Source organism: Necator americanus, chromosome V (assembly GCF_031761385.1).
Source record: "Necator americanus strain Aroian chromosome V, whole genome shotgun sequence".
NCBI classification, from domain to species: domain Eukaryota; kingdom Metazoa; phylum Nematoda; class Chromadorea; order Rhabditida; family Ancylostomatidae; genus Necator; species Necator americanus.
In genome coordinates, this window is record NC_087375.1 from 25,981,585 (window position 1) to 26,002,633 (window position 21,049).

Below are 21,049 nucleotides of genomic sequence, written 5' to 3' on the forward strand. Positions count from 1 at the left end.
TTCGCAGGAGGAACACGCTTGGAATTCTTAAATTCCTCAAGGGGAGAGGGAAATGCGGGCGCGTTGCACGATGGTGGAGAACATTGAAGGGACTTCCCTTCCTTCCACGGGAGATGTTCCATCTCGTGAACGCACTAAGAAGAACACCCGTTCCTGCATCCCACCCTGCGTACCTGCCATGCAAGAAGTTCCTCAACTACTTGCAATCAACTTGGTTACGAGAGCCTTTCGAGAAGATGTGGTGCAAATACATGGTACACGAACAACGGACAGCAAATGTAGTCGAGAACTACCACATGTAATTTCCTGCATTTCACTTCACGTTGTCGCGTTGTTAATGGATGTCAGATTTCAGGCGCCTAAGACAAATGATAGGGAAGTACCATCCACCGCTAACAGAACTTATTCTAGTTCTTCGAAGTGTAGTTGCGGTTGCGAAGGCAACTCTCTCGAGGATGGAAACTATAGGTTGATTCGGCGTCAAAGGAAAACCGAACATCGTCGCCAAAATTTCTCATTTCAGTTTCTGAACGAAATGAAAAAAACTCCGAAGGAAAGACAGAGTGCGCCGAGAAAAAATAGAAGCGGCTATGTCCACATTCGAGGCCACCATTCAAGGAGGACAAAATCCAAGCATGGCCGAAATTGAAAGATATTGCCGCAAGATGTCACGTTACACATCTGACAAGGCTGTATAGATCACATATTGTAAATACAAATGCACATATGTTCAAATGTTCTACAGATAAATTTTTTTTTATTTTATTCAGATTTATTTTTTTCAACTCCCCACCCATCCTCCTCTCCCAACCCTTCCCATCCCCTACCCCCTTTGAATATTTATTCAAATTACAACTATTTCAACATTTACAAAATCTTTGTCTCCTGCTTCTTTTTCTTCTTTTTGCGCCAATCATCACCTTGAGCTATGCGTCCAACGCCTCGCACCTATAAAGGTCATGTCATCGCCTATCGATTAGAGTTTCGTTCAATAACAATCTTCTACTGTCACTTAATAACAGAAAAAAATATCTCTCAAATGACAACAACTTTAAACATAAGAACATAATAACACATAATTTCTTGTAACATAAAGAAGAACGCAGTAAAGAAAGTAGACAATATTGCTCTGGATGGATACTACTAGTAGAAACCACAGGTAGAGTGCAGATTTGATTTGCTTAATCAGACAAAGGATTCTAAATATATAGCACAACAATTCCTAAGTACGCAATTTAACTCTTACTCATACGTTGTGATGACTGGACTTGGAAAATAGGACTAACCAATCCATCGAAGTTTTGTTCAACTTTTCCTCTCTCCTTCTTCCTCTTTTCCTTGATCCATATCGAAATACGAGCCTACAAAATTGGTATAGCTATAAATTCGCGTTCTTACATCTATACATTAAGACTGAATCAACAAAGAAGCAACTAACCAAGCAAGAAGCAAAAAAAAACCGAAAACGAAAGAGAAAAGACCGGACACATCCAAACAAAAATAAAGAATAGCGCAAAGAACAATGATAATTGTTCTCAAATGCTTTGCGTTCGCGCCAGTCTCCCTGAATTTCAAATCTCCCTGTGTGTTCTCGTCCAACCGTTCTGTTTGTTCCACTATTTCGATTTCGCGGTTGTCGCGAACGCACACGTATTCACCACGCTTGCGATGTCGCATATGACGGGGAATAAGTGGGCGGAGCGATGGGCGGAGCCACACAGTTGGGCAGCAGCGAAAGATAACTCCTTAGGGATACGATTCCTCGCCAATTGCTCTGCCGAGCCATGATCGAGGCATGCTCGAAAATCCGCAGGGACCCTCTTTACACGCACCCCTTAACCTCTTCATAGAAATTTTAGATGTAAATAGTCATAGGTGGCTCGATACGACATTGACTGGCTTACTTTGACCCAATAGCTTCGAATACAGTTCTGTCCAAACCTTCTTGATCTACACCAAGATCTCGTACAGAGTTCTTCCCTTCGTCATAGTTCCATAGTCTGCGAGACCGCATACCTAGCATACCTCGACGAGGTCACGCTCCAGTCGTTCATGAAGACGCAGACAACCGTCATAGATGTTCTTCTAGCCACAGAAACGCAGGAAACTGCGCAATTGCAAAGAAATATGCAAAGAAGAGTGGTGCGAGCTGTCAAAATTACCGAATAAGTCAAAGAATAACAGTGTTAGATAGAAGTACATGGGATTTGTATGGTGTTCTAATAAAGAAAGAAAGTGAGTTTGTCTTTATATCACCTTCAGTAAGTCTAGACATCTTACCAAATTTGAACTCTTTTTCTTCCTGTAAGTTCCAAGAAGTCAAGATACAGAAGTTCAGAAATAAATTAGGCTAAAAGAAGAAACGCGGGTCGCGTTCACGGCCTATCGATACCGGGAGACCAGAGTACCATCAGGTCGAGAATGTCCAGCAGTTCAGCGTAACAAAATGGGAATGACAAACAAAAGATGTAAACGGACGCAAGTTGGTAATATGTGAAATCGTTCCACTAAGCTCCGACTCAGATTCATCCAATTTTAGTAATCCATCTATTAACAAGCACTGGTCTGTAGCACAAGTATATGACAATTGGATCCATGAGTGGACACTGCCGCAGCACATTTCACAATCAAAATTTGGCGGTAGGCAAAAACCTTCGTGCGCATGCACCATTACTGCTTTAGCGATGGCTGAAGTATATCACAGGTCAGGAATGCGATTGCCGTCAATGCCGCTGTCGAGAGAAGGAAATAGCAACAATGAGGTCATCATTCCAGTATCGAAGAGACAGGCCTCGCGAGTATCAATTGTTCCTGCACGTGACACATTCCCTATTCCTCAAGGGATTGAGGCTCTTGGTGGAGTAATCCACGAAATCGATTACAGAAGAGTGAGTGGAATCACATGGAAACTCCTACCTCAGCGCATCCAGTATGCTATTGATAGTGAATTTATCGCTCATCTACTTTCGCTATTTTTCGTGTTGATCATAGTTAAAAGGGCTGTTTTAATCATTCACGAAAGAGAGAACGGAACCATTGCAATTCTAGATTCTCATTCCCATATGCAAAGAAAGAGAGGTGCCGAAAATGAGAATGCTACAAAAAAGATTCCATATCCTCTCCTTCTCATTTAAACTGTTTGAGTAGGGCTTTATGAATGTGTTGAACGAGCGCACCTTTTCAAAATATCTGGGTAGTTTTCGCCATATAACAGCGTAAGTTATATAGCACCTACGAAGCTCGGGGAGTATAGTCAGACTCGTATATCTATAACTGCACGACCCTGATAACTCTTAGAAAGCATGTTTTTCATCGGACTTCTAGCAAGTGCATGGAAAGTCTGGACGGATGCATAAGGCGTGAAATGGAAACTGATAACGTGATTCGTTCAACAGTTGTAGATCAGTTGACTGCTAACAGTGTCGAAGATACTGACAAAGCCATACCCTATATAAAGCCTTTCCATGAATATATAATAATAATAATAATAATAATAATAATAATAATAATAATAATAATAATAATAATAATAATAATAATAATAATAATAATAATAATAATAATAATAATAATAATAATAATAATAATAATAATAATAATAATAATAATAATAATAATAATAATAATAATAATAATAATAATAATAATAATAATGATAATAATAATAATAATAATAATAATAATAATAATAATAATAATAATAATAATAATAATAGTAATAATAATAATAATAATAATAATAATAACAATAATAATAACAATAATAATAATAATAATAATAATAATAATAATAATAATAATATATAGAGCCTTTCCATGAATTGCAACACTATCATTCCAGAGGTCCCCGGGATAACCTTCACTCAAAACTGCTGATAAGTTTCTTTTTATACTTCTAAAATACATATGCTTGGTATCTCTTGAGTAGTAAATTGATAACTGAGTAGTAATTCCATCGATGGGATACATGGGATGTGTCCCTACATACTTTATCAGCTTAAGATCATTTAACAAAAATGCAATATTATTAGATGTCTCATTCAAAGATGAGGAAACGTCCATTGTCACATCCACTTAGAAATTTCCTTTCCAAATATTTACTCTTTTTAAGACCTTCGGCCGTCATGTAATACGTCCAAAGTTGTTAGTTGATTCTCAGATATAATACTCTAATTTGCAAAATTTGGAGGTTTAGCATAACAAACAAGCGTACTCTCATGCAATCGAAATGTTCAGCTTTCAATTTCAATATATCATTTAAAAAAAAAAAACTTGATGAGCCGAGCACATATCATGATACTGATTACCTTGATATGAAATAGTATAGTAGAAATTACTACCAGAACACTAGAAAGGATGTATCTATTGAACTGAATAATTCACAGTAGGTATGTTACAGAATCATTTATCATTATGAAATTAACAAATAGCCCTATTTTCGTTACCACTGGAAGCTATTTTCTAAATAAATTGAAGGCTAAATAAGAAATCATGATTTTATTCAAAAACAGCTTGCCTGCCAAGTATTCAAAAGGTTGTCGCAGTAGGGCGGATGCATGGCTACTTTTCGCCAATGATACGCCATAAAGAAGAATTTTACGCGAGGTAAATGGGGGTACCGGCTGATGACCTGCGGGAGACGGCCACGTCTTCCTCAATATCTTAACTGCTTTCTTGGCTACATTATAAGAGCTAATCGCCTTGTCCAAGTTGTCTTGGGGTTGCTCAATGCAAAAGAAAGTTTATCAGAAAGAACGAAGTGATAAGGGGATACTTGAAAAAACCGGGTGTCAACAGGCACTCAAGTTACGTTTCGCGGAATACGGAACAGCGACGGGTGGACGGAATTTTATGCGTACTTTTGCAAAACATTGAAATGACTGCCAATTTCAACATTATGTAGATCCGGATAACGCTGACAATGGGCAGTTTATAAACTCAAGCACAGCTTTCTCCTCGAAAAATTAGGCATCTTGAACTTCTTGAAGTACGGGCACCTGCTTCCCTATTTAGTATTCTTTTTTCTAGACCTTAGAAAACTAACCACGTTAGATTCTTGCAAATGTTGGTGGTTTCATTTATGAAGGATTTCACATCTTAGCTTATGTTACCAAAGAGCAGAAACAGAGAACTGCACTTGTGTTTGATGGCTTCCGAAGGAGCAGAAACAAGACAGAGACAATAAGATCAGCTGTTGCAGCTTCCTATCTCGTAAAGTTTGCCCTTTCCCCTGTCAATGACAACTAGAAGCGAAGAAGACTCGTAACAGTGTGCGTCACTAACGAGGAAAAAATAAACTATTTTCTAAAAAGTGTTCCTTTGCTCATAAACGAACTAACTAGTCGATATCACCAGTCATTATCAATAGAATTCTTTCGCTTGAGTATAAAGACTTTGGAAAAAGAGAAAGCAGTCTTTCTTCTAATCGATATTTTTCCTTCGTGATCGTATCTAGCACGAAGTCATCCTTAAAGCAATGCGCTGATGAGCACTTGAAGGAAGAGTCTCACGTTAGAAAGCACGTATCCCAATTAACGTTCTCGATAACGAGATAGAGCCTCAAGTTGCTGCCAATGATAAAGAACACGGTCTCATTTATGTTATTTGTATAAAACGACATACTGGTCCATGTATCTACCCGCGTTTCTTCAACAGTCACCCGTAATTACAAAAGATACAAGTGTTTGTCGAAAAGGAGTGGAAAAAGTTGTTCTGACTACTATTTTACAAAAATACAATATTGTTTCTTCCGATAGTATGTCCATTCTTTCACCTCTCTTTCTTTGTATCTCAATTCTTCCTTCTGATTCAGGTTTTCCTTGGACTACCAATGAAGATATTGTATTGGTGCGCAATTTTTTCTAAATCTTTGCAATAAGCCTTCTAGCGGTTCTCCTTTTTTCACGATCTATATGTAAAGTAGAAAATCTGCACGTATACGACATGCTAATCACGAAAATAATAACCGCTCTGTTCGAAGAAAAACATTTTATCGACTTACTGGCATATGTCTTTGAACTTTATCAAATCTCACCGATGAAAGAACGTTAACATTCTTTTCATAAGTACTAGTCTTAGCGTCCGGCTAACAGTTTTGGATTCACTAGCCTTCAGTGCTCAATAGAACTTTAAAGTAAGTGCTTTTTATAAACTTCTGCCACGGAACTAAACCTGTTTCTTTCTGTTAACAACATTTTTTTTTATCTCTTCTTCGGAGGTGAAAACATTGTTAAAAGATTTTGCAGTCTTCCTGTAATGGTTTCAGTACAACATTTGAATAATATTCAAATTGATTTTACATCTATGTATATTCTTTCGACAGGGAAGGTGTAGCGCAGTCGGTAAGAGGTTCTCTTGTCTGCACGATTGGGTTCGAACCCACCCTAGTGCTCACCGAGCCTTTCATCCCTTCAGGATCGATAAATTGGTGCCATACTTGTCTGGGAGGATAAAAACACTGGTTTGACACGTCGGCTGGCGCCCGTAAGTGATTGTGTAGGCCAATTACACGTTCGCAAACACTCAAACTATTCTGAACCGAAGTGAACGTGGTGGCGCTTCCCGAGAAGATTGATTAACGCCGGATATTCTAACCTTTATCCTTTACTCCTTCCACACCATTGCAACATCAAAACCTTTCTTCTTTCTCAACAGTCAGCCGAGAATGAGGTGCTAGCATAAAAACACCAAACTTCCTACTTATACTGATAGAGGTAAGAGCCTTACATCAGATCGCGTAAACTATTAGCTACGGTTTTGAAAAGCTGACTGACTGCGTGCACCTAATTTCTGAGAAACATGTTGATAGTGAGTGACGCGTGGAGAAGTGGGTATACGGAGGCGTGGACGTCGGTGAAATGCAAGCAATTTTTATCACCCCTTTTACTGTTGTGGAGCGTCACCACATTTACTCGACGCTGTGGGACCAGCCGTCTTACCCCATGGTGGTGCCAGCGCAGCTAAATGATCACGTAGGATCCTCTCACCCCACGCTAGTGTATTCTGATTCCAGCGCACTCATTTGACGCCGTGGGGCCCATTCCACCCATCCTATTGCTCTCTGACGCCGACAAACCATTTCAGAGCCATAATATCTGCTTTCTTCATTTTGCAGCTTTAGTTTGGTGTCTTTGCACCAATTTGCCGCGGTGGTACCTCACTACACATATTTTCTGGCGCTGGCTCATATAGCTGGTGAATCTGCACCCCACCCTACTGCGTTTGCACGCTTAATTGGTACCTTGGAACCTGTATCACCTTACCTGGCCATTTTCTGATGTAAGCGCTCATATTCTGGCACCCGTTCCATCCGCCGTATAGCTTTTTAGAGCAGGTGTACTGATCTGACGCTGTGTGATCCATTTCACTCCACACTTCTACTTTCTGGCGAAGAAATTATGACGTTGGTGAACTTAACATGAACACCTTTAATTTTAGCGTTTTATAGCAGCATGCAAAAAACCGAAGCACAAAAAAGCACAAAACACCGAATCTTTGGAATACACACACGAAGAAAGCAGCAAATATGTCAAATAAACAAACAAATTCTGCGAGCAAAAGCTGGAAAAGGTGGGAAAATTCAGACAAAAGTGATACAGTGGAACATGCATTCGCACCTTCATTTATCCCAAATTGATCTTACTGGATGAAACCCAGTGCGGTCACTTCCAGATCTTTCTTTTCATCTCTTTATAAGGTAATTCTAAGACTAAAGGCATAACAAACTTCTAATACATTTAATTCCTCCTTTTTTGTGTTCACGTTGAGCTCTTGAACATTATTACATGTTACTTAAAAGAATCGTAGGACATAATTCCTCACAAAGCTTCAATTGTATAGATAGCCTGAACGTTTTTGTTTAAAAATTCGCAAATAACAGAATGATTTCAGAAGCTCTTTAGAGTGTGCAGAAAGAGAATTCCACTTTTGAAAAACGTTAGAAGAAAATATTGCGTAAACGTAGACATACATATAAAGCAACCTCTTTTCTTAACATATGACTAAAAGTAACCCATCTTTTCAAAGGTTTCGTGCGTCTTAGTGCTGCTGAAGTCACTGGTTAATTTCTGGAATGCTCGTCGGCTTGATCTGGTCTTGGTTGCACCGATTTCCCCTCTGCGAAGCGTTTTCGTAACACATAATCACAAATGCCTTATATAGCAGGATTATAACTGCTTTGCTTACAAAACTTTCGATTTGTGATGAGCAGCGCTGCAGAATTTTAATATCAAAGCAGCATCTCTTCCAGAGACCATATCCTACAAAATTGGTCGCGTTGACTGGAAAATTCAAGGAAAATTTTTTGTAGAGTGACAACGCGGCAATCAGGAGCCAGCAGCGTAGGTGACTTGTAGAGGAGTGAGGTTACACCGCCCAGCGTTGTCAAATCAAATCTCTCAGATATGCGCCGCATTTGAATTTTCCCACGCAAGTTAACGCGTATGCAGCTTTTCCAGTAGACTAACAAAGGTCAGATGATTTTTCAGCGCTGTTATCATCCTCGACGCGTCTAGGACCTAATTATCGAAGCCAGAGTGATAAAAGACCAGGTTTGTTGATGCCGACTTCGAATAATCGACAGAGCAGATGTAGTGGAACCCTTCATCGCTTCGTACACTCGCCCATTTCAAAATAGTTAACCAAATACTTTCAAGTATGTGGGTATAATTGAAACAAGGAGTTGTGAGCAATCGGACTTGCAAGCATTCAGAATGAGAATTCTTATCCTCTTCTAAGAAGTCTTTTCTCGTGTTTTATTTCGTTGTTGAATTTCTATCACATTCACTTTCTCACAGTTTTGGCCAGCAGGGTCAAATTTGTTCATTTGTATTTAGCACTTACCTTTTTGAAGTTAAGAGCTAGTGTGTTTTTTTTGTGTGTGCAATCTATCAATAACTGTAACTTAACGACAACATTTTCCTAAAATGAAATGGACACCCGTTTTTGGAAAGAAACGGTGATCAATGCTTTTTACAGCCTGTAAATTCTTTGCTTGTGATTATCATTCTACCTAATTATCTCTTTCCTTGCGTATATCATATTTAGTGAATCAATTACATGGAAAGACTTGGATTTATTTAAGGAAAATGCTGTTACCGTTCTCACTACTCATATTTACTGGCCTCACTGCATCTGAAGTGTATCACGTGCCACTTCTACATGTCGAATCGAAAATGATTCAAATGATGCGCGAAGGAACTTGGGCAGCGCATACCGATGTGATGAATGCATGGCGTCAGAAAAGTATGAAAGAAGTACCGGATAATAGCATCCATTCGCAAAACGTAAGAAAACAAAATTCGTCGTCAGTAGTTTGTACATAAATTTATTGTATCCTATTGGTGAAACCTCATATCTTCTACATACAATCACACAATTAAAATGGCCACCGTCCATTTTTAGTCTAAAATTGTAGGAAGAAAGAAGTAGAAATTAAATGCACGTACAAAAAAATGGCGTGCAATGCTACTGCAGAACTCCTTAGGGCAAAAAAAAAACATCGTCAGAAACTTTAAGTTTTTGCTCTGGTGTCATAATATTGTGGTATCCTCACGTTTGTAACAAGTATGAGGAGCATTTTTTGTGAGCCACAGCTCTTAACATGAAGTTAGGAAAAATTACTTCTCAAAGTCACTATGAGGCCTAATATAAGCCGAATTATTCTATTGAAATGATTTTGATAATTACTGTTCATGAGCTGACCGCATGTTGCCCTTATTGCAAACGGTGCAGTTTTAAACAAATATAAGAAAGTGATTTCAAACTTTGCAAGTAGACCTGGTGGTGAAACGTTGTAACCCACGAAATACGAATCGAATGGTGGATATGTCGGGCAAAACTCCACAGTGTATGAGATATTTCAAATTAAGATTCTTCTAAAAGTTTTGAAGGAAAAAGCGTTTTTATTTTTAAGCTGAATGCCTACTATGATAGCGAGTACGTGGGGAACATTACAATAGGAAATCCCGAGCAGACATTCCAGGTTTTTTTTTTCTTTTTTCGCTTTGACGAATACGTCGACAACAGCACTCGAGCAAACCATGAAGTAAAAAATAAGTAATATGAAACTTCAGGTGTTGATGAGTACTGGATCGGCAGATTTTTGGGTCATCGACGTCAGTTGTGTACCAAATGATCCAGAAGAATGCGAGCCATCAACATGTGATGAAGGATGTGAGTCATTCTCCTCACGTAGTAATCACTCCACTCTTCTTGTTCAAATCTGATCACAACAAAAAAGGTAATTTTTCTTCATACCAAATTGTGAATTTGTTTGTTAGAAAAATAACTAAATCCGCCAGTTTCCGGCCTTTTCAAGCCTTGAAGGACTAGAACAAAAGGGATTACATAGTGTCCCGATTTTCAGTCCCTAGATTAGTTATTGGTTTACATTACAAAACAATCTGAAGATTTTGAAATTTCCATTAAAAAAACTTCACTCGAGTCTATTCAAAGTGTAGAAAAACACCGAAAACATCGGTCCCCTGAAGTTACGTGCATTGACAAGAATTTTACATTCTATGATGGAACTGGCAGGAACCGTTGAGCATCGTGATTCTGTCATTTGGTTGGAAACATGACGACAAAAGATTTGAAAACCTTACGTACAGGTACAGGTAAAAGTTTTGGTATCATAAAAAAACCAGTAGTGGAAAAGCTTGGCGAAAATCGCTCCGATAAGCCAAACATACAAAATCATACCCCATAGTGATCCATCTGCAGCAGTTGGAGGAGCGCAGCCGGCAGCCAGTCAGATTACGGTATTGGGCGTGGCAATGGCAGACACCTCGCGGCAGGAGCAACTTGTTTTAACCACACTGTACTATTCCGATTGTACTAAAACGGGATCAGTTTGTCTTCTTCTGTCTTCTACGTTTATCAACACACTCCGAAGAACATTACGAACCATTCTTATGTGGTTTTCGTAAAGTATATGTCTCAACCATTACTAAGAGGTATGAGAAAATGGGGAAAGTCTTTCCGACCCTCAGGACCGCCACAGCAAGATGTGAAGTGGTATGAAGTGCTGAGCTCCTGCGCGGCTTCTGTATCTGGTAGTTACTCTCCAGTCCCCTCCAATCCCCACGACGTTTGTGAGGCGAGAACGCGACGGGAGTGCAGCAAAAGTTGGAGATTTAGGGTAGTGGAAAATTTCGCAAATCCTTCAGAAATACTCTACCTCTTCACATCCTTAGTGTCTTAATTTGAAATTAAAAACGAAGTCCAAGGCATCCCTGTGTGGTTTAGTTACGAATAAACATGCAACGTAGGCCTTGTCTTCATTAATGCCTCAGATTTTCTGGGAGAGGCAATTAAGAAATAAGTTTTATGTATAGAACAGAACGAATGTTTCCCTTGATGATGTTAGGTATCAGAAACTCCAGTTTCTCGGAAGTAGTTTCTCTAGGTATTTTAGCGAATGAGTTTACCCAACTCAAAGGCAGTGTATTAGGAAATTCGCGTAGTGTGGAAACCTGGTTGAAAATGGAGGCTCTGTGGTGTAGATTGAAGTTTCCCCAATATTTCGTTTCTAAACTCGTTCCAGTCCATTTTTTTCTTGCTTTCTTCTCAAACATCGATCACAGATCACATTACTTGACGCTTGTAATGATGTTTTCAGTGGCATGTGAAATTTTCTGCCCTATTCAAACGTGCTGTAAACGGCAAGGTTCGAAACGGGGAAAGAGAAACCCATGCAGAGGAAAGCGCTACTTTGATTCTAAAAATTCCGACACTTACATCAAACAATCTGGCCAATGGAAAACAAAAGTAAGCGTTTGTTGAAACTTAGAGTACGCTGCCTCTTTTACCTGTAATGTGTGGAGATACAACGTAGATGTGAAAGTTATAAACAAGAGCTTATTTCTACATTGATGCAAATCCCTACAGTATTTGATTGGAAGTGCTAAAGGCTTCTATGGTAACGACACTGTACGATTCGGAGGTCCTGAGACGAACCAGCTGGTGATAAAAGGAACGAAGTTTGGCCAAGCGGATGAGATTTCTGAAACATTTGCGGGAGTAAGTAATTCTTTTAATGGCAGCATGGGACTTGATTGAAGGTGTTGGAATCTCTCCACGAATAGAGAGGACAAGGACATTGTTCACGAGTATGGACGCGATCACGCTCAGTTCTTTTTAGCCCTGAAGACGGTGTTAACAGCCCAATGATAGACTGCTCGTTGGTAGTTCGTGGTCCGTATGCCTCACAAAGTGGGACGTTACTAGGTGCTTTGTAGCGGAGTCCGGTGCAACGAGACCGCTTCCTGGGCAGTATTTTTGCATTATTAGAGGGAACTGACCACCATCATTACTCCCATACAGGTGAACTACACCTCCGATCTCATCTCCTCGTTGAAAGATCTTAAAACATCCTCGATTCGTGGTGTGCTGCTTTGAATCTACTCAATTGTTTTTTATCATTGCAATGTGTAGCTGTTTTAGTTTGTTTTGCTCCTCTAGCTACTATCTAAATAACTTTGGAGGTGAAAAGTGGGATAGTAATAGATCAGAATAATAGATAATAAATGGATCAATAATACTAGAAGTAAAGTAATCTTAACAATACTGAGTTAGTATTAATTGATTCTGGTTTGATCTGTATGTAAACCTTGTTTTCCTAGAATTTATGCACATAAGCTGTGTTGAATGCTTGTCGTTCTACTTTCCTAAACAAACCCTTGACAGACAAACATCTCCACCTTTACGCAATACATAGAAGTAAGGAAAGAAGATCTGTGCGGATTTTTTCGAAAGAAAATCCTGTAAAGGTCGAAAATCTATCATAAAATAGGAGGGAGGGAGATCCACAATGAGTTGGGAGCATGAAAATCGTTTTGATAGACTAGTTAAGAGCTTGTGTATCACTCGTTTTCAATACTGTATTTTCACAAGTGATTTTAAATATCCTTTTCTGAGTATCAAATATGTTCGCTTTATTTTTATTTGCGAATGATTGTGCATGTTATGTTCTTTTTTTTACGATTTTTTGGTCCTTTTTTTAATTTTTTTTTGTTTTCGAGACTGACGGAACAGGAATATTTCGCGCCGCTGACCTTGAAAACATTCATAGTAAAGATTGTGTGCGAAAATTTGAGATGCAGAAGGCAGAAGTGTCTGAAGTCAAGAAATGATAGTAGGAAAATCAACCCCGCTCAAGAAAACCCAAGAAAACTAGGCTTATTGTTAAATATTCACTACTTTCGACAATGTCTTGTCCTCATCTTTTAATTACTTGTTCTTAATTCCTGGAGAGAACGTTGCAATCGCACATACATTTTTGGCAGAGAAAGTTTTGTTTTAATGCAATATTTACTTTGTCTTCATGAAGTGGCTACATTTCCTAGACCCATTTTGACGGAATTCTCGGCCTAGCATTTTACACTCTCGCCAACTCTTTCACTACACCACCATTCCAATACGCTGCGGAACTGGGACTTGTTGATCCTATCTTCACGGTTTACATGGAACACAAAACGGCAGGTGAGAATTTGCTGGCTTTTTGCCCTTACCTGTTAGTTCTTAATCGTCTTTTGGTGCGGGACAAAAGTGTGACAAAAGTGAGTGCTTTGTTCGCTCTTCCCTCAAGTTATTTTAAATAAGGAGCGAGCAAAGCATTAATGAAGAGAGAGTTCTGAAGGTTTTTCTTTCATTCAGCTCGACAAAATGACTTCGGTGGGGTAATAACATATGGAGGATTAGATGAGATACACTGTGGACAAGTGATTGCATACCAGAAGGTAACGACAGCAATGTATTGGAAGTTCAAGGTAATTCTTTACTTGCGTACTTGCATGAAAATACGCTAAAACTACTATAAAGTCAAGAAATGCATCTAGTTGCTGAGATTGAATGCTGAAAAAATTTGAATGGGTTCCATGATTTTTTCTGATCTATGCAATTTCCACAATAAATCAGTTTTGATGTTAGATGCAAAGCGTATCTGCTGGAAGTTACAAATCAACAAATGGATGGGAAGTTATATCGGATACGGGAACATCATTCATTTACGCACCAAGCGCGATTGTATTCAAGTTAGCTGAAGCTCTCAATGCAGTAGTAAGTTTTATAGTTTACAATTATTTATCTATAAATGACTGGATTTTTAGCATGATAGTTTGTAGTGTTAAAGAGAAAATAGTTTAAAAAAATTATCCTAAGTGATTACCGAATGTAATAGTTCCTTTAGAATTTTTTATTGTCCTCTGTGTCATAATATCTGTTATTTTGGATAATTCATACAATGTTTAAAATAAGAGATTTTTTTTGCAAACAATAAAATCTCTGCGATCTGCTATTCACTTATATCTTCTAATTTGTTGCGGAAAACGGAAAACCTTTCTTACAACGTGAGTTAGGATAATGAGATTTTTTTAAGCAAAATGTGATAAAAAGATAGATGACTTTCCGATCTAAACATTGCACTAACCAGAAAAACGCGCCTCATAAGCAGGAGACAATTTAAAAAAAAACTTATGTCACTGAGGATATGGATCGAAATGTTGAGGAGACATAAAAGTAAATGTCACCAAGAAAAATTCAGACTTTTTTGTGCGTTATAAAATATCAAAAATTAATTTATTTTTGCATGCTGTATCAGCGGAAGCGAACCACCCCGGGGTGCTGTTTCTTACGACGTCCTCAACTGCAGTGCTCCACACTTGCGCCGCCTCCACCTGCGATTCGTCCGAATGGGTTTTCGTCGAATCGCATGCAGGACGGGTTGGGCGGGGCGCAAACGTTGCGCATTGCAACGGAAGAAGTCTTAAGAAACCGCGTTTCGGGGTTTCCACTGATACAGGGAGAAACGGACGGAATCATCCTCTTCTTCACAACCCACCACCCAGTATAGGCATTATCCGGCTGAAACCCGTACCACCCTGGATTCGTGTGGTGATGCGTTTAAATTAAATTTACTACGCACATTTAGTTTTGTCGTCTTTATTTACACTGTGCTTCGCTTTGAGTAACCTTAGTGGAATTACAGTACTAATCAAAACGTATCCGTTACTAATCCATATTAGTGAAGGGAAACTCGTTTCAAACTGATGAGTTTTTGGGAATCGCTTGAAAAAGTGTTGGAGGAAGTCCGAAAGTAGTCTTCAAGTCGTCAACAGCTTGGAACGTTCTACAAACTTATACGGAGAAGTAGTGCTGCAGTCTACTTTTATACGTACTCATCTATGACCCATTAGGTGGCCACCAAAAACGCGGATTTTTCCTGCTATTTTTTGATAACTCTGCTCCATTGTTTCTGCAAGCATAACTACTTCTTTCTCGTTCTTCATAATTATTTCAACATTTATTTTGGTACAATAAAATGTCTATGATATAGAACTGAAGACATACATTTACTCGTTCTTTTCTTTCAAATATTTGCAGTACCATGAAAATGAGGACGTGTTTTACATCGATTGCAAGGAAGACGCAAAGATTGTGTTCGGTATTGGAGACCACAACTACACCATCAAAGCAGTCAATCTAATTAAAGAAGTCAAGGAAAATGTGTGCATATTCATGATTCACCCTGATAACACTTTAGCATTTTTTCCGAGCTGGATTCTTGGTTCTCCTTTTACTAGACAGTACTGTAACATTCATGATATGGGGAAGAAAAAAATTGGGTTTGCGGAATCGCTTCAGAAATAACCTTGGTGTTCTGCGTGGATAGCGGTAGATGTTGTGATAGAAGAATTCTAAAATATTGACTAAGAATGTTTATACCTAGGTCTTGAGTAGAGATAAGTCATATTTATGTACTCCTATTCACTTGAACTCGTGCTACATTTCCATAATCAGACTTTTTTTCATTATTACTTCATTTGTGAATCCTTCCATAAGTCATTCCTTCATTTCTCTAATTTTGATGTTGTTCCATTCAAAATAAGACTTGTATCACAAACTTTTCAGAATTTTACTTTGCATCCTCTCTTATAATCACTGAAGATTGTCGTTATGACAACCACCTTGAATGTACGTTTGGTAGCACTCTTCTTCAAAGAGTTTCAAGTCGTATTAGAGGCAGCATACCACGAATCTGTCGTGATGAGGGAATTTGGGGGAGAAGCTATAGATGGGGTTGTAGATTGCAGGATCCGGCGTGGTTCCGCTTATCTCCTCCCAATCGCCGTAAAAAACGGCATGGGAACGGCGTTTCTACGAGGTCCTGGAATGTTCCTCTATGTAAACGTTCCTAACTTCAGGAGCCTGTTCATTGATTTCACTTGAGGGCATCATTTAGAGCGAAAACATCGCTGATCTTTGTCCGCTCGTCCGACGCGACGCGTGCACAAGGATAGCGAAGTGCAGCTGAAGTCGTCGTAGAATCGACTTGTTCCATGACGCTTTTTACGACAGTTACTGAGAGAAGACCGGAACCACCGCAGATTCAGGCACCTACAACCCCATCTCTAACTTTTCGTCCGGATTCCCTCACCAACAGATTTTGACACGCTGCTTTTAAGTTTATTTGCTAGTCTTGATAGAACCTCGATCACTACACGGTCCGATACGACATGATAGGATCAAGAAAACAACCCTGAATTCAGTTTCTTTTCCTGCCTTTCTCAACTATTACAAGTTAACTGTGGAGGTGCAGGTCAAATTATGCCGGTTCAACTTCGTCTTTCCTACATTAATAACATTTCCGGAAAAACTCTGTTCAGCAAGTTGTCATCAGGAAAGAATTTATTGCAACAACTACTGGTGATCTTCATTCATTCATATAAACAAAAAAAACACATTTTGTCTTTGTCGGAACATTTTCAAAAAATTGTAGCCTAATTTGTGGTCTTAGGAATCTGGTACAGTCCTTTCTCATTACGGATAACAGGTCCGACACGATAGTAGCAGTAACAGTAAATCAACATCTCATCGGTCAGGCTTAAAATCAGTCCGACCTCCTTTTGAAAAACGATGAACACAATTTGTTACTTCGACAGCCCTGTAGCAGTCAGGTTGTTTGGAACTCAGGTGGAGAAGGTCGAACGTATGGTGTTGCACAAATTTCCTAGAGTTACACCTGTGCAACACCCTAACAAAATTTTGACACACAAATCCTGCGTATATCCTGAACGTATCCTTTCCTAAAGCTGTAGCAGCTCAATCTTGTTTTTTAGGAACTCCAAAAGGAAGACAAACTGACCAGTCGCATCGACTAGTCAGTTTCTCTTCCTTTTGGAGTTCTTAAAAAACTTAATGGAGTGGGTTCTTTTGCGAGCACAGCTGCAAGATGATCTTGAGTGAACACTCCGAACGACAGTATCGAGCGACAGTTGGTTCGTAACAGGCTCTGTAATAAGCAAGGTGTATCGTACCGTTGCGTTGTTTGTCCGTGCGGTAAAATAGTAGATTACACGAAGGTCGGAGTAATCTGCCAGACAGAATGTACGAAGTCATCAGCAAAGTGCAAACGGTATAGCTGCCGACCATCAACCTTCACTCCCATGTCGTAAAGTGATATCTCAATAAAACCCTTCAATTAGAATTCCAACGACTGTAATGCTTAAGAACCTTATTTTCCACTTTTTCCTTTTTTTGAGTTCAAAAAATGTGGTTACGAAACACTTCTATACTCGGAAACGTGATGCAGAATGGGGTGCTGAAATTTTTCATACGATTCAAAGTTGATCAGCTGATGAAACGCTTGTCCAGACTGACTGAACTGCTGCTCAGTTCATATCAATGATAGTAAAAAACGATGTTGGAAACATTAGAATGCAGCTATTGCGTTTGCTGTTGAAGAAAATGGCGAGGGAGGCCAGTTTCGTCCGTTGTTTGCCACTTGCGAGAATCCTCACTACGTAGATTAGTATCGTTCGATTAGAAACTAAATGTTTTGTTGTTTCAGACAAAGGTACTCTTCAAAACCACGTTTCAACTCCTTATTTCTTGATTTACGAGAAATTCTAATGCAAACAAAGGTGATTTCTGTTTCTGCCCAAACCTCTTTAGCTTCGGAGAAAAGGCTTCGCCATGAATGAGGTTGATAAAATGTATATCTTTGCTCTTGAGAGATTTGTAGTCAGGTTGCGAGGATCTGTCGGAAAATGAAGTCATCTGCTCCTCTTCTATTCTTGAAACCTCAGTCTTGTAAACTGGATCTGTTTTCTTTTTTTTTGCCAGCGAACTTTTGCTGAAGGTTTATTCATGGCCTGATGTTTCGACAATGTCGTCTTTATCAAGTTCTTGAAAATGGATCGAGGTTTCTGATGTTATGCATACCAAATGATGCTCCTCTTCTCTCCTTGCGAAGGCTCGGTATCGTTCTAAAAACACCACGCAAGAACCCCAAACGATAATGCAAATTGACCAGTCTCGCCAATTAACGTTGCTGATGAACCACTCTCACAGATTGTCACTCAAAGTTGATGAGATCTATACACTGTGCAGCAGCTTTAGATTTTGGCGCCTGAATAGTGTTGAAGAACATCATATGGGATATCGTGTAGCTGGCAGAAATTACTTCATTTTTTGAAATATGAATGGAATCTAAAGACCAGTGTGGAGAAGTATATCGAGATGCTCAAAGAATATATCTTGCGTGAGGAAAAATCATTAAAAGATGAGGGAATCGAAGTATTGGATAGAGTACCACCTCCGTCTGAGATTCCACTGTCGGTTTTAGGCACTATCACTGAACAATCAGGGTAATACAAAGTCATTCATTCATACATTGTAGCAAATCCTTGAAGGTTAGTCCAAATTTTGTTAGGTGAAATCCAGGCATTAGAATTGAGGTGAAGCGTATTTGAATTTGTTGGAGCAAAGCGGAGTGTTTCAGCAAAGGTAGTCCCCGCGTACACACCACACCGCAAAGTATTGTTAAGGCGATTGCTTCAGTTAAGGCCAGGTGGTGACGTCGCTTAGATATGAAACTGATAGGAGACAGTTGCAATATATGATGGTGTCATAGAAGCAGCAACCTCCTTTAGGAGCAATCCCGCCCTGGTAAAAGAACATTCAACACGTAAGCACTGACGAGCGATCATAAAAAAAAAACGAAGAAGTCGGAATCTGTCAGATTTCCACATGAAATGTTCATCAAACAGATAAGACTGTAGTGCCACTGATTAACGCAAAATTTCTGAAATACGCAAAATCCTTGCAATTGAAACGTAGTTTATGTGATGACGGGGTCAAGTGTGTAGTCGGGACCCATACCTCACCTGTGTATAATTAAAAACAAAGCATAACCTTAAGAAAAATAAAAAAATAGTATGTGGATTAGAATAGAAGTGGAAAACTATAATGAACAATAGGTGAATCGAACACGGATGAATAAAAATAAGTTTACGGCACTTGTGTGCAATTTGTAACAGATTATAGCAATGAAAACAGGCCCTAGACCCGACCCCCTAACTCCCAAAACCATAGAGAAGCATATGACGGTGCGCTTTGCAAAGAATGTTTACGTTGTCAAATAGCTAAATTGACTTTTCTAGAGGCTCTTCGGATTTTATTTTGAAAGTTGAGAAACGTTTGAAATTTTGAAAATTTCCCATTTTTTTTCCTCAAGTTTAAAGCAAGATTGTTGTAGGAAAATTCTAAACCATATTTCAAATTGGATTAGCTCTTGCAAGATAGGAGCTAGGAGAAAACGGTAGCGCGATTGAAAAAATCGATGCCATCATTCGATGGACCATCAAAGAAAACTTTTGACCACAAACTTTCATTAGAATAGATGTTCTTGTAAGTTTAGCAGGGAGAAACCGAAAAATAGGAGAAAAGATCACTATTTTACTCAATTGGTGTAAAAAAAAAACTCGGGAAGTTAGAAAAGCCAAGTTCGCATAAATACGGAGAAACTCTCACTCCACAATGTTGATTATTTTTTTAATCTAAAAATTTATTGCAATAAAAATGCTCATTGCGAACGTCGTTATTTAGTAATTAGTGTGTACCCTATTTTGGGTCAACTGTACCATTATATCCAGGTTTAGAGGAATTAGGTTTAGAGGAATCACCCAACGAATCTGGGGTGGCACGGGTTTCAGATGGGTTATGCCTATACGGGGTCGTAGATTGTGTGGAAGAGACTGATTCCGCCCGTTTCTCTCTGTATCAGTGGAAACGGACCTGGAATGCTGTTTCTTATGACCGCTTATGTTGCAATGCGCTCGTCGAAAATCCATTCCGACGGGCGGGGAGCGGCGCAAGGGTTGCGAGGGACGTCAATTGAGGACGTCGTAAGAAACAGCGTTCCGGAGTTGTCCGTTTCCACTGATGGGAGAAATGGACGGAATCACCCCCTCTCCATAATCTACGGCTCCGTATACGAATATTCCTATTGAAATCCGTACCACGTCAGTCAGATTCGTGGGATGATGCCTTTCAAGGTTTTTTGGCATTGTCATGACGTCGGAATTCCTTTTTCGAGCGATTATTGGAAAAGTCATTATTACTGGATGAGAAATATTGTTACTTACCTCTTTTACGGTGAATACCAAAATCTAGCTTCTGCCAGTCACTGATCTCCGACCGTTTTAATAAACGTTGTCGCTGTTGATGTTGTAATTGTCATGCGCCTCTCAGCAAAGTAGGGGTTAACTATCTTAACAAATAGGCTGATCTTATCATATTTTGAATTTCCCGTAACGAAGGACTGCAAAAGCAATGTGCACGTCATGAAGGAGGTGATGTTTGCCTCCTACAGTTTCTGAGTATTCAGGATGAAGACATTTGAGGCTCATTTCTCCTAACTAGAATAATTGCACAAAAATGTGTAGTGCGGGGCGGGTGTGGCGCAGTCGGTTAGAGGTCCGTTGTAGCCACACGGGCGAGGGTTCGAATCCGCCCCAGTGCTCACCAAGCCTTTCATACCTCCGGGGTCGATAAATTGGTACCGGACTTGTCTGGGAGGATAAAAACACTGACTTGATCATCGGCTGGCCCCCGCACGTCATTGTATAGGCCAACACGCGTTCCAAAACCTCAACGATCACGAATTCCAGTAAAACGCGTTGGCGCATCCCAAGTGGATTGATACGCCAGTGACTTTATCTTTTTACTTTAAATGTGTAGTGCTTTTTCGATAGTTGTTATTGTGAGT

General features: G+C 39.3%; 5 protein-coding genes across 8 annotated transcripts; 3 read left to right on the forward strand and 2 right to left on the reverse strand.

Moving 5' to 3' along the window:
* Positions 1-52: 52 nt before the first annotated feature.
* Positions 53-698, forward strand: RB195_015231 (uncharacterized protein; the record flags this gene model as incomplete). Of its 2 annotated transcripts, none has more annotated exons than XM_064205841.1 (3): positions 53-298; positions 356-468; positions 554-698. In XM_064205841.1, 3 exons carry the CDS (start codon positions 53-55, stop codon positions 696-698), a joined length of 504 nt encoding a protein of 167 aa, XP_064061722.1. The 2 variants fall into 2 exon arrangements, with proteins under 2 accessions (XP_064061722.1, XP_064061723.1); XM_064205842.1 differs by having other exon boundaries at positions 114-298; positions 524-582.
* Positions 699-867: 169 nt separating this feature from the next.
* RB195_015232 (uncharacterized protein) lies at positions 868-2,023 on the reverse strand (the record flags this gene model as incomplete). Of its 2 annotated transcripts, none has more annotated exons than XM_064205843.1 (4): positions 868-948; positions 1,287-1,361; positions 1,659-1,834; positions 1,942-2,023. In XM_064205843.1, 4 exons carry the CDS (start codon positions 2,021-2,023, stop codon positions 868-870), a joined length of 414 nt encoding a protein of 137 aa, XP_064061724.1. The 2 variants fall into 2 exon arrangements, with proteins under 2 accessions (XP_064061724.1, XP_064061725.1); XM_064205844.1 differs by having other exon boundaries at positions 1,942-2,014.
* A 688-nt stretch (positions 2,024-2,711) lies between these two features.
* On the forward strand, positions 2,712-3,134 carry RB195_015233 (uncharacterized protein; the record flags this gene model as incomplete). Its single annotated transcript, XM_064205845.1, has 1 exon — positions 2,712-3,134. One exon carries the CDS (start codon positions 2,712-2,714, stop codon positions 3,132-3,134), a length of 423 nt encoding a protein of 140 aa, XP_064061726.1.
* Positions 3,135-3,413: 279 nt separating this feature from the next.
* Positions 3,414-3,818, reverse strand: RB195_015234 (uncharacterized protein; the record flags this gene model as incomplete). Its single annotated transcript, XM_064205846.1, has 1 exon — positions 3,414-3,818. The coding sequence occupies one exon, from the start codon at positions 3,816-3,818 to the stop codon at positions 3,414-3,416; it is 405 nt and encodes a 134-aa protein (XP_064061727.1).
* A 910-nt stretch (positions 3,819-4,728) lies between these two features.
* On the forward strand, positions 4,729-15,648 carry RB195_015235 (uncharacterized protein; the record flags this gene model as incomplete). Of its 2 annotated transcripts, XM_064205847.1 has the most annotated exons (11): positions 4,729-4,837; positions 6,115-6,133; positions 9,083-9,284; positions 9,914-9,982; positions 10,074-10,173; positions 11,621-11,769; positions 11,890-12,021; positions 13,347-13,482; positions 13,657-13,769; positions 13,930-14,058; positions 15,382-15,648. In XM_064205847.1, the coding sequence occupies 11 exons, from the start codon at positions 4,729-4,731 to the stop codon at positions 15,646-15,648; spliced, it is 1,425 nt and encodes a 474-aa protein (XP_064061728.1). The 2 variants fall into 2 exon arrangements, with proteins under 2 accessions (XP_064061728.1, XP_013301280.2); XM_013445826.2 differs by lacking the exons at positions 4,729-4,837; positions 6,115-6,133 and having other exon boundaries at positions 9,087-9,284.
* Between the last annotated feature and the right edge of the window lie 5,401 nt (positions 15,649-21,049).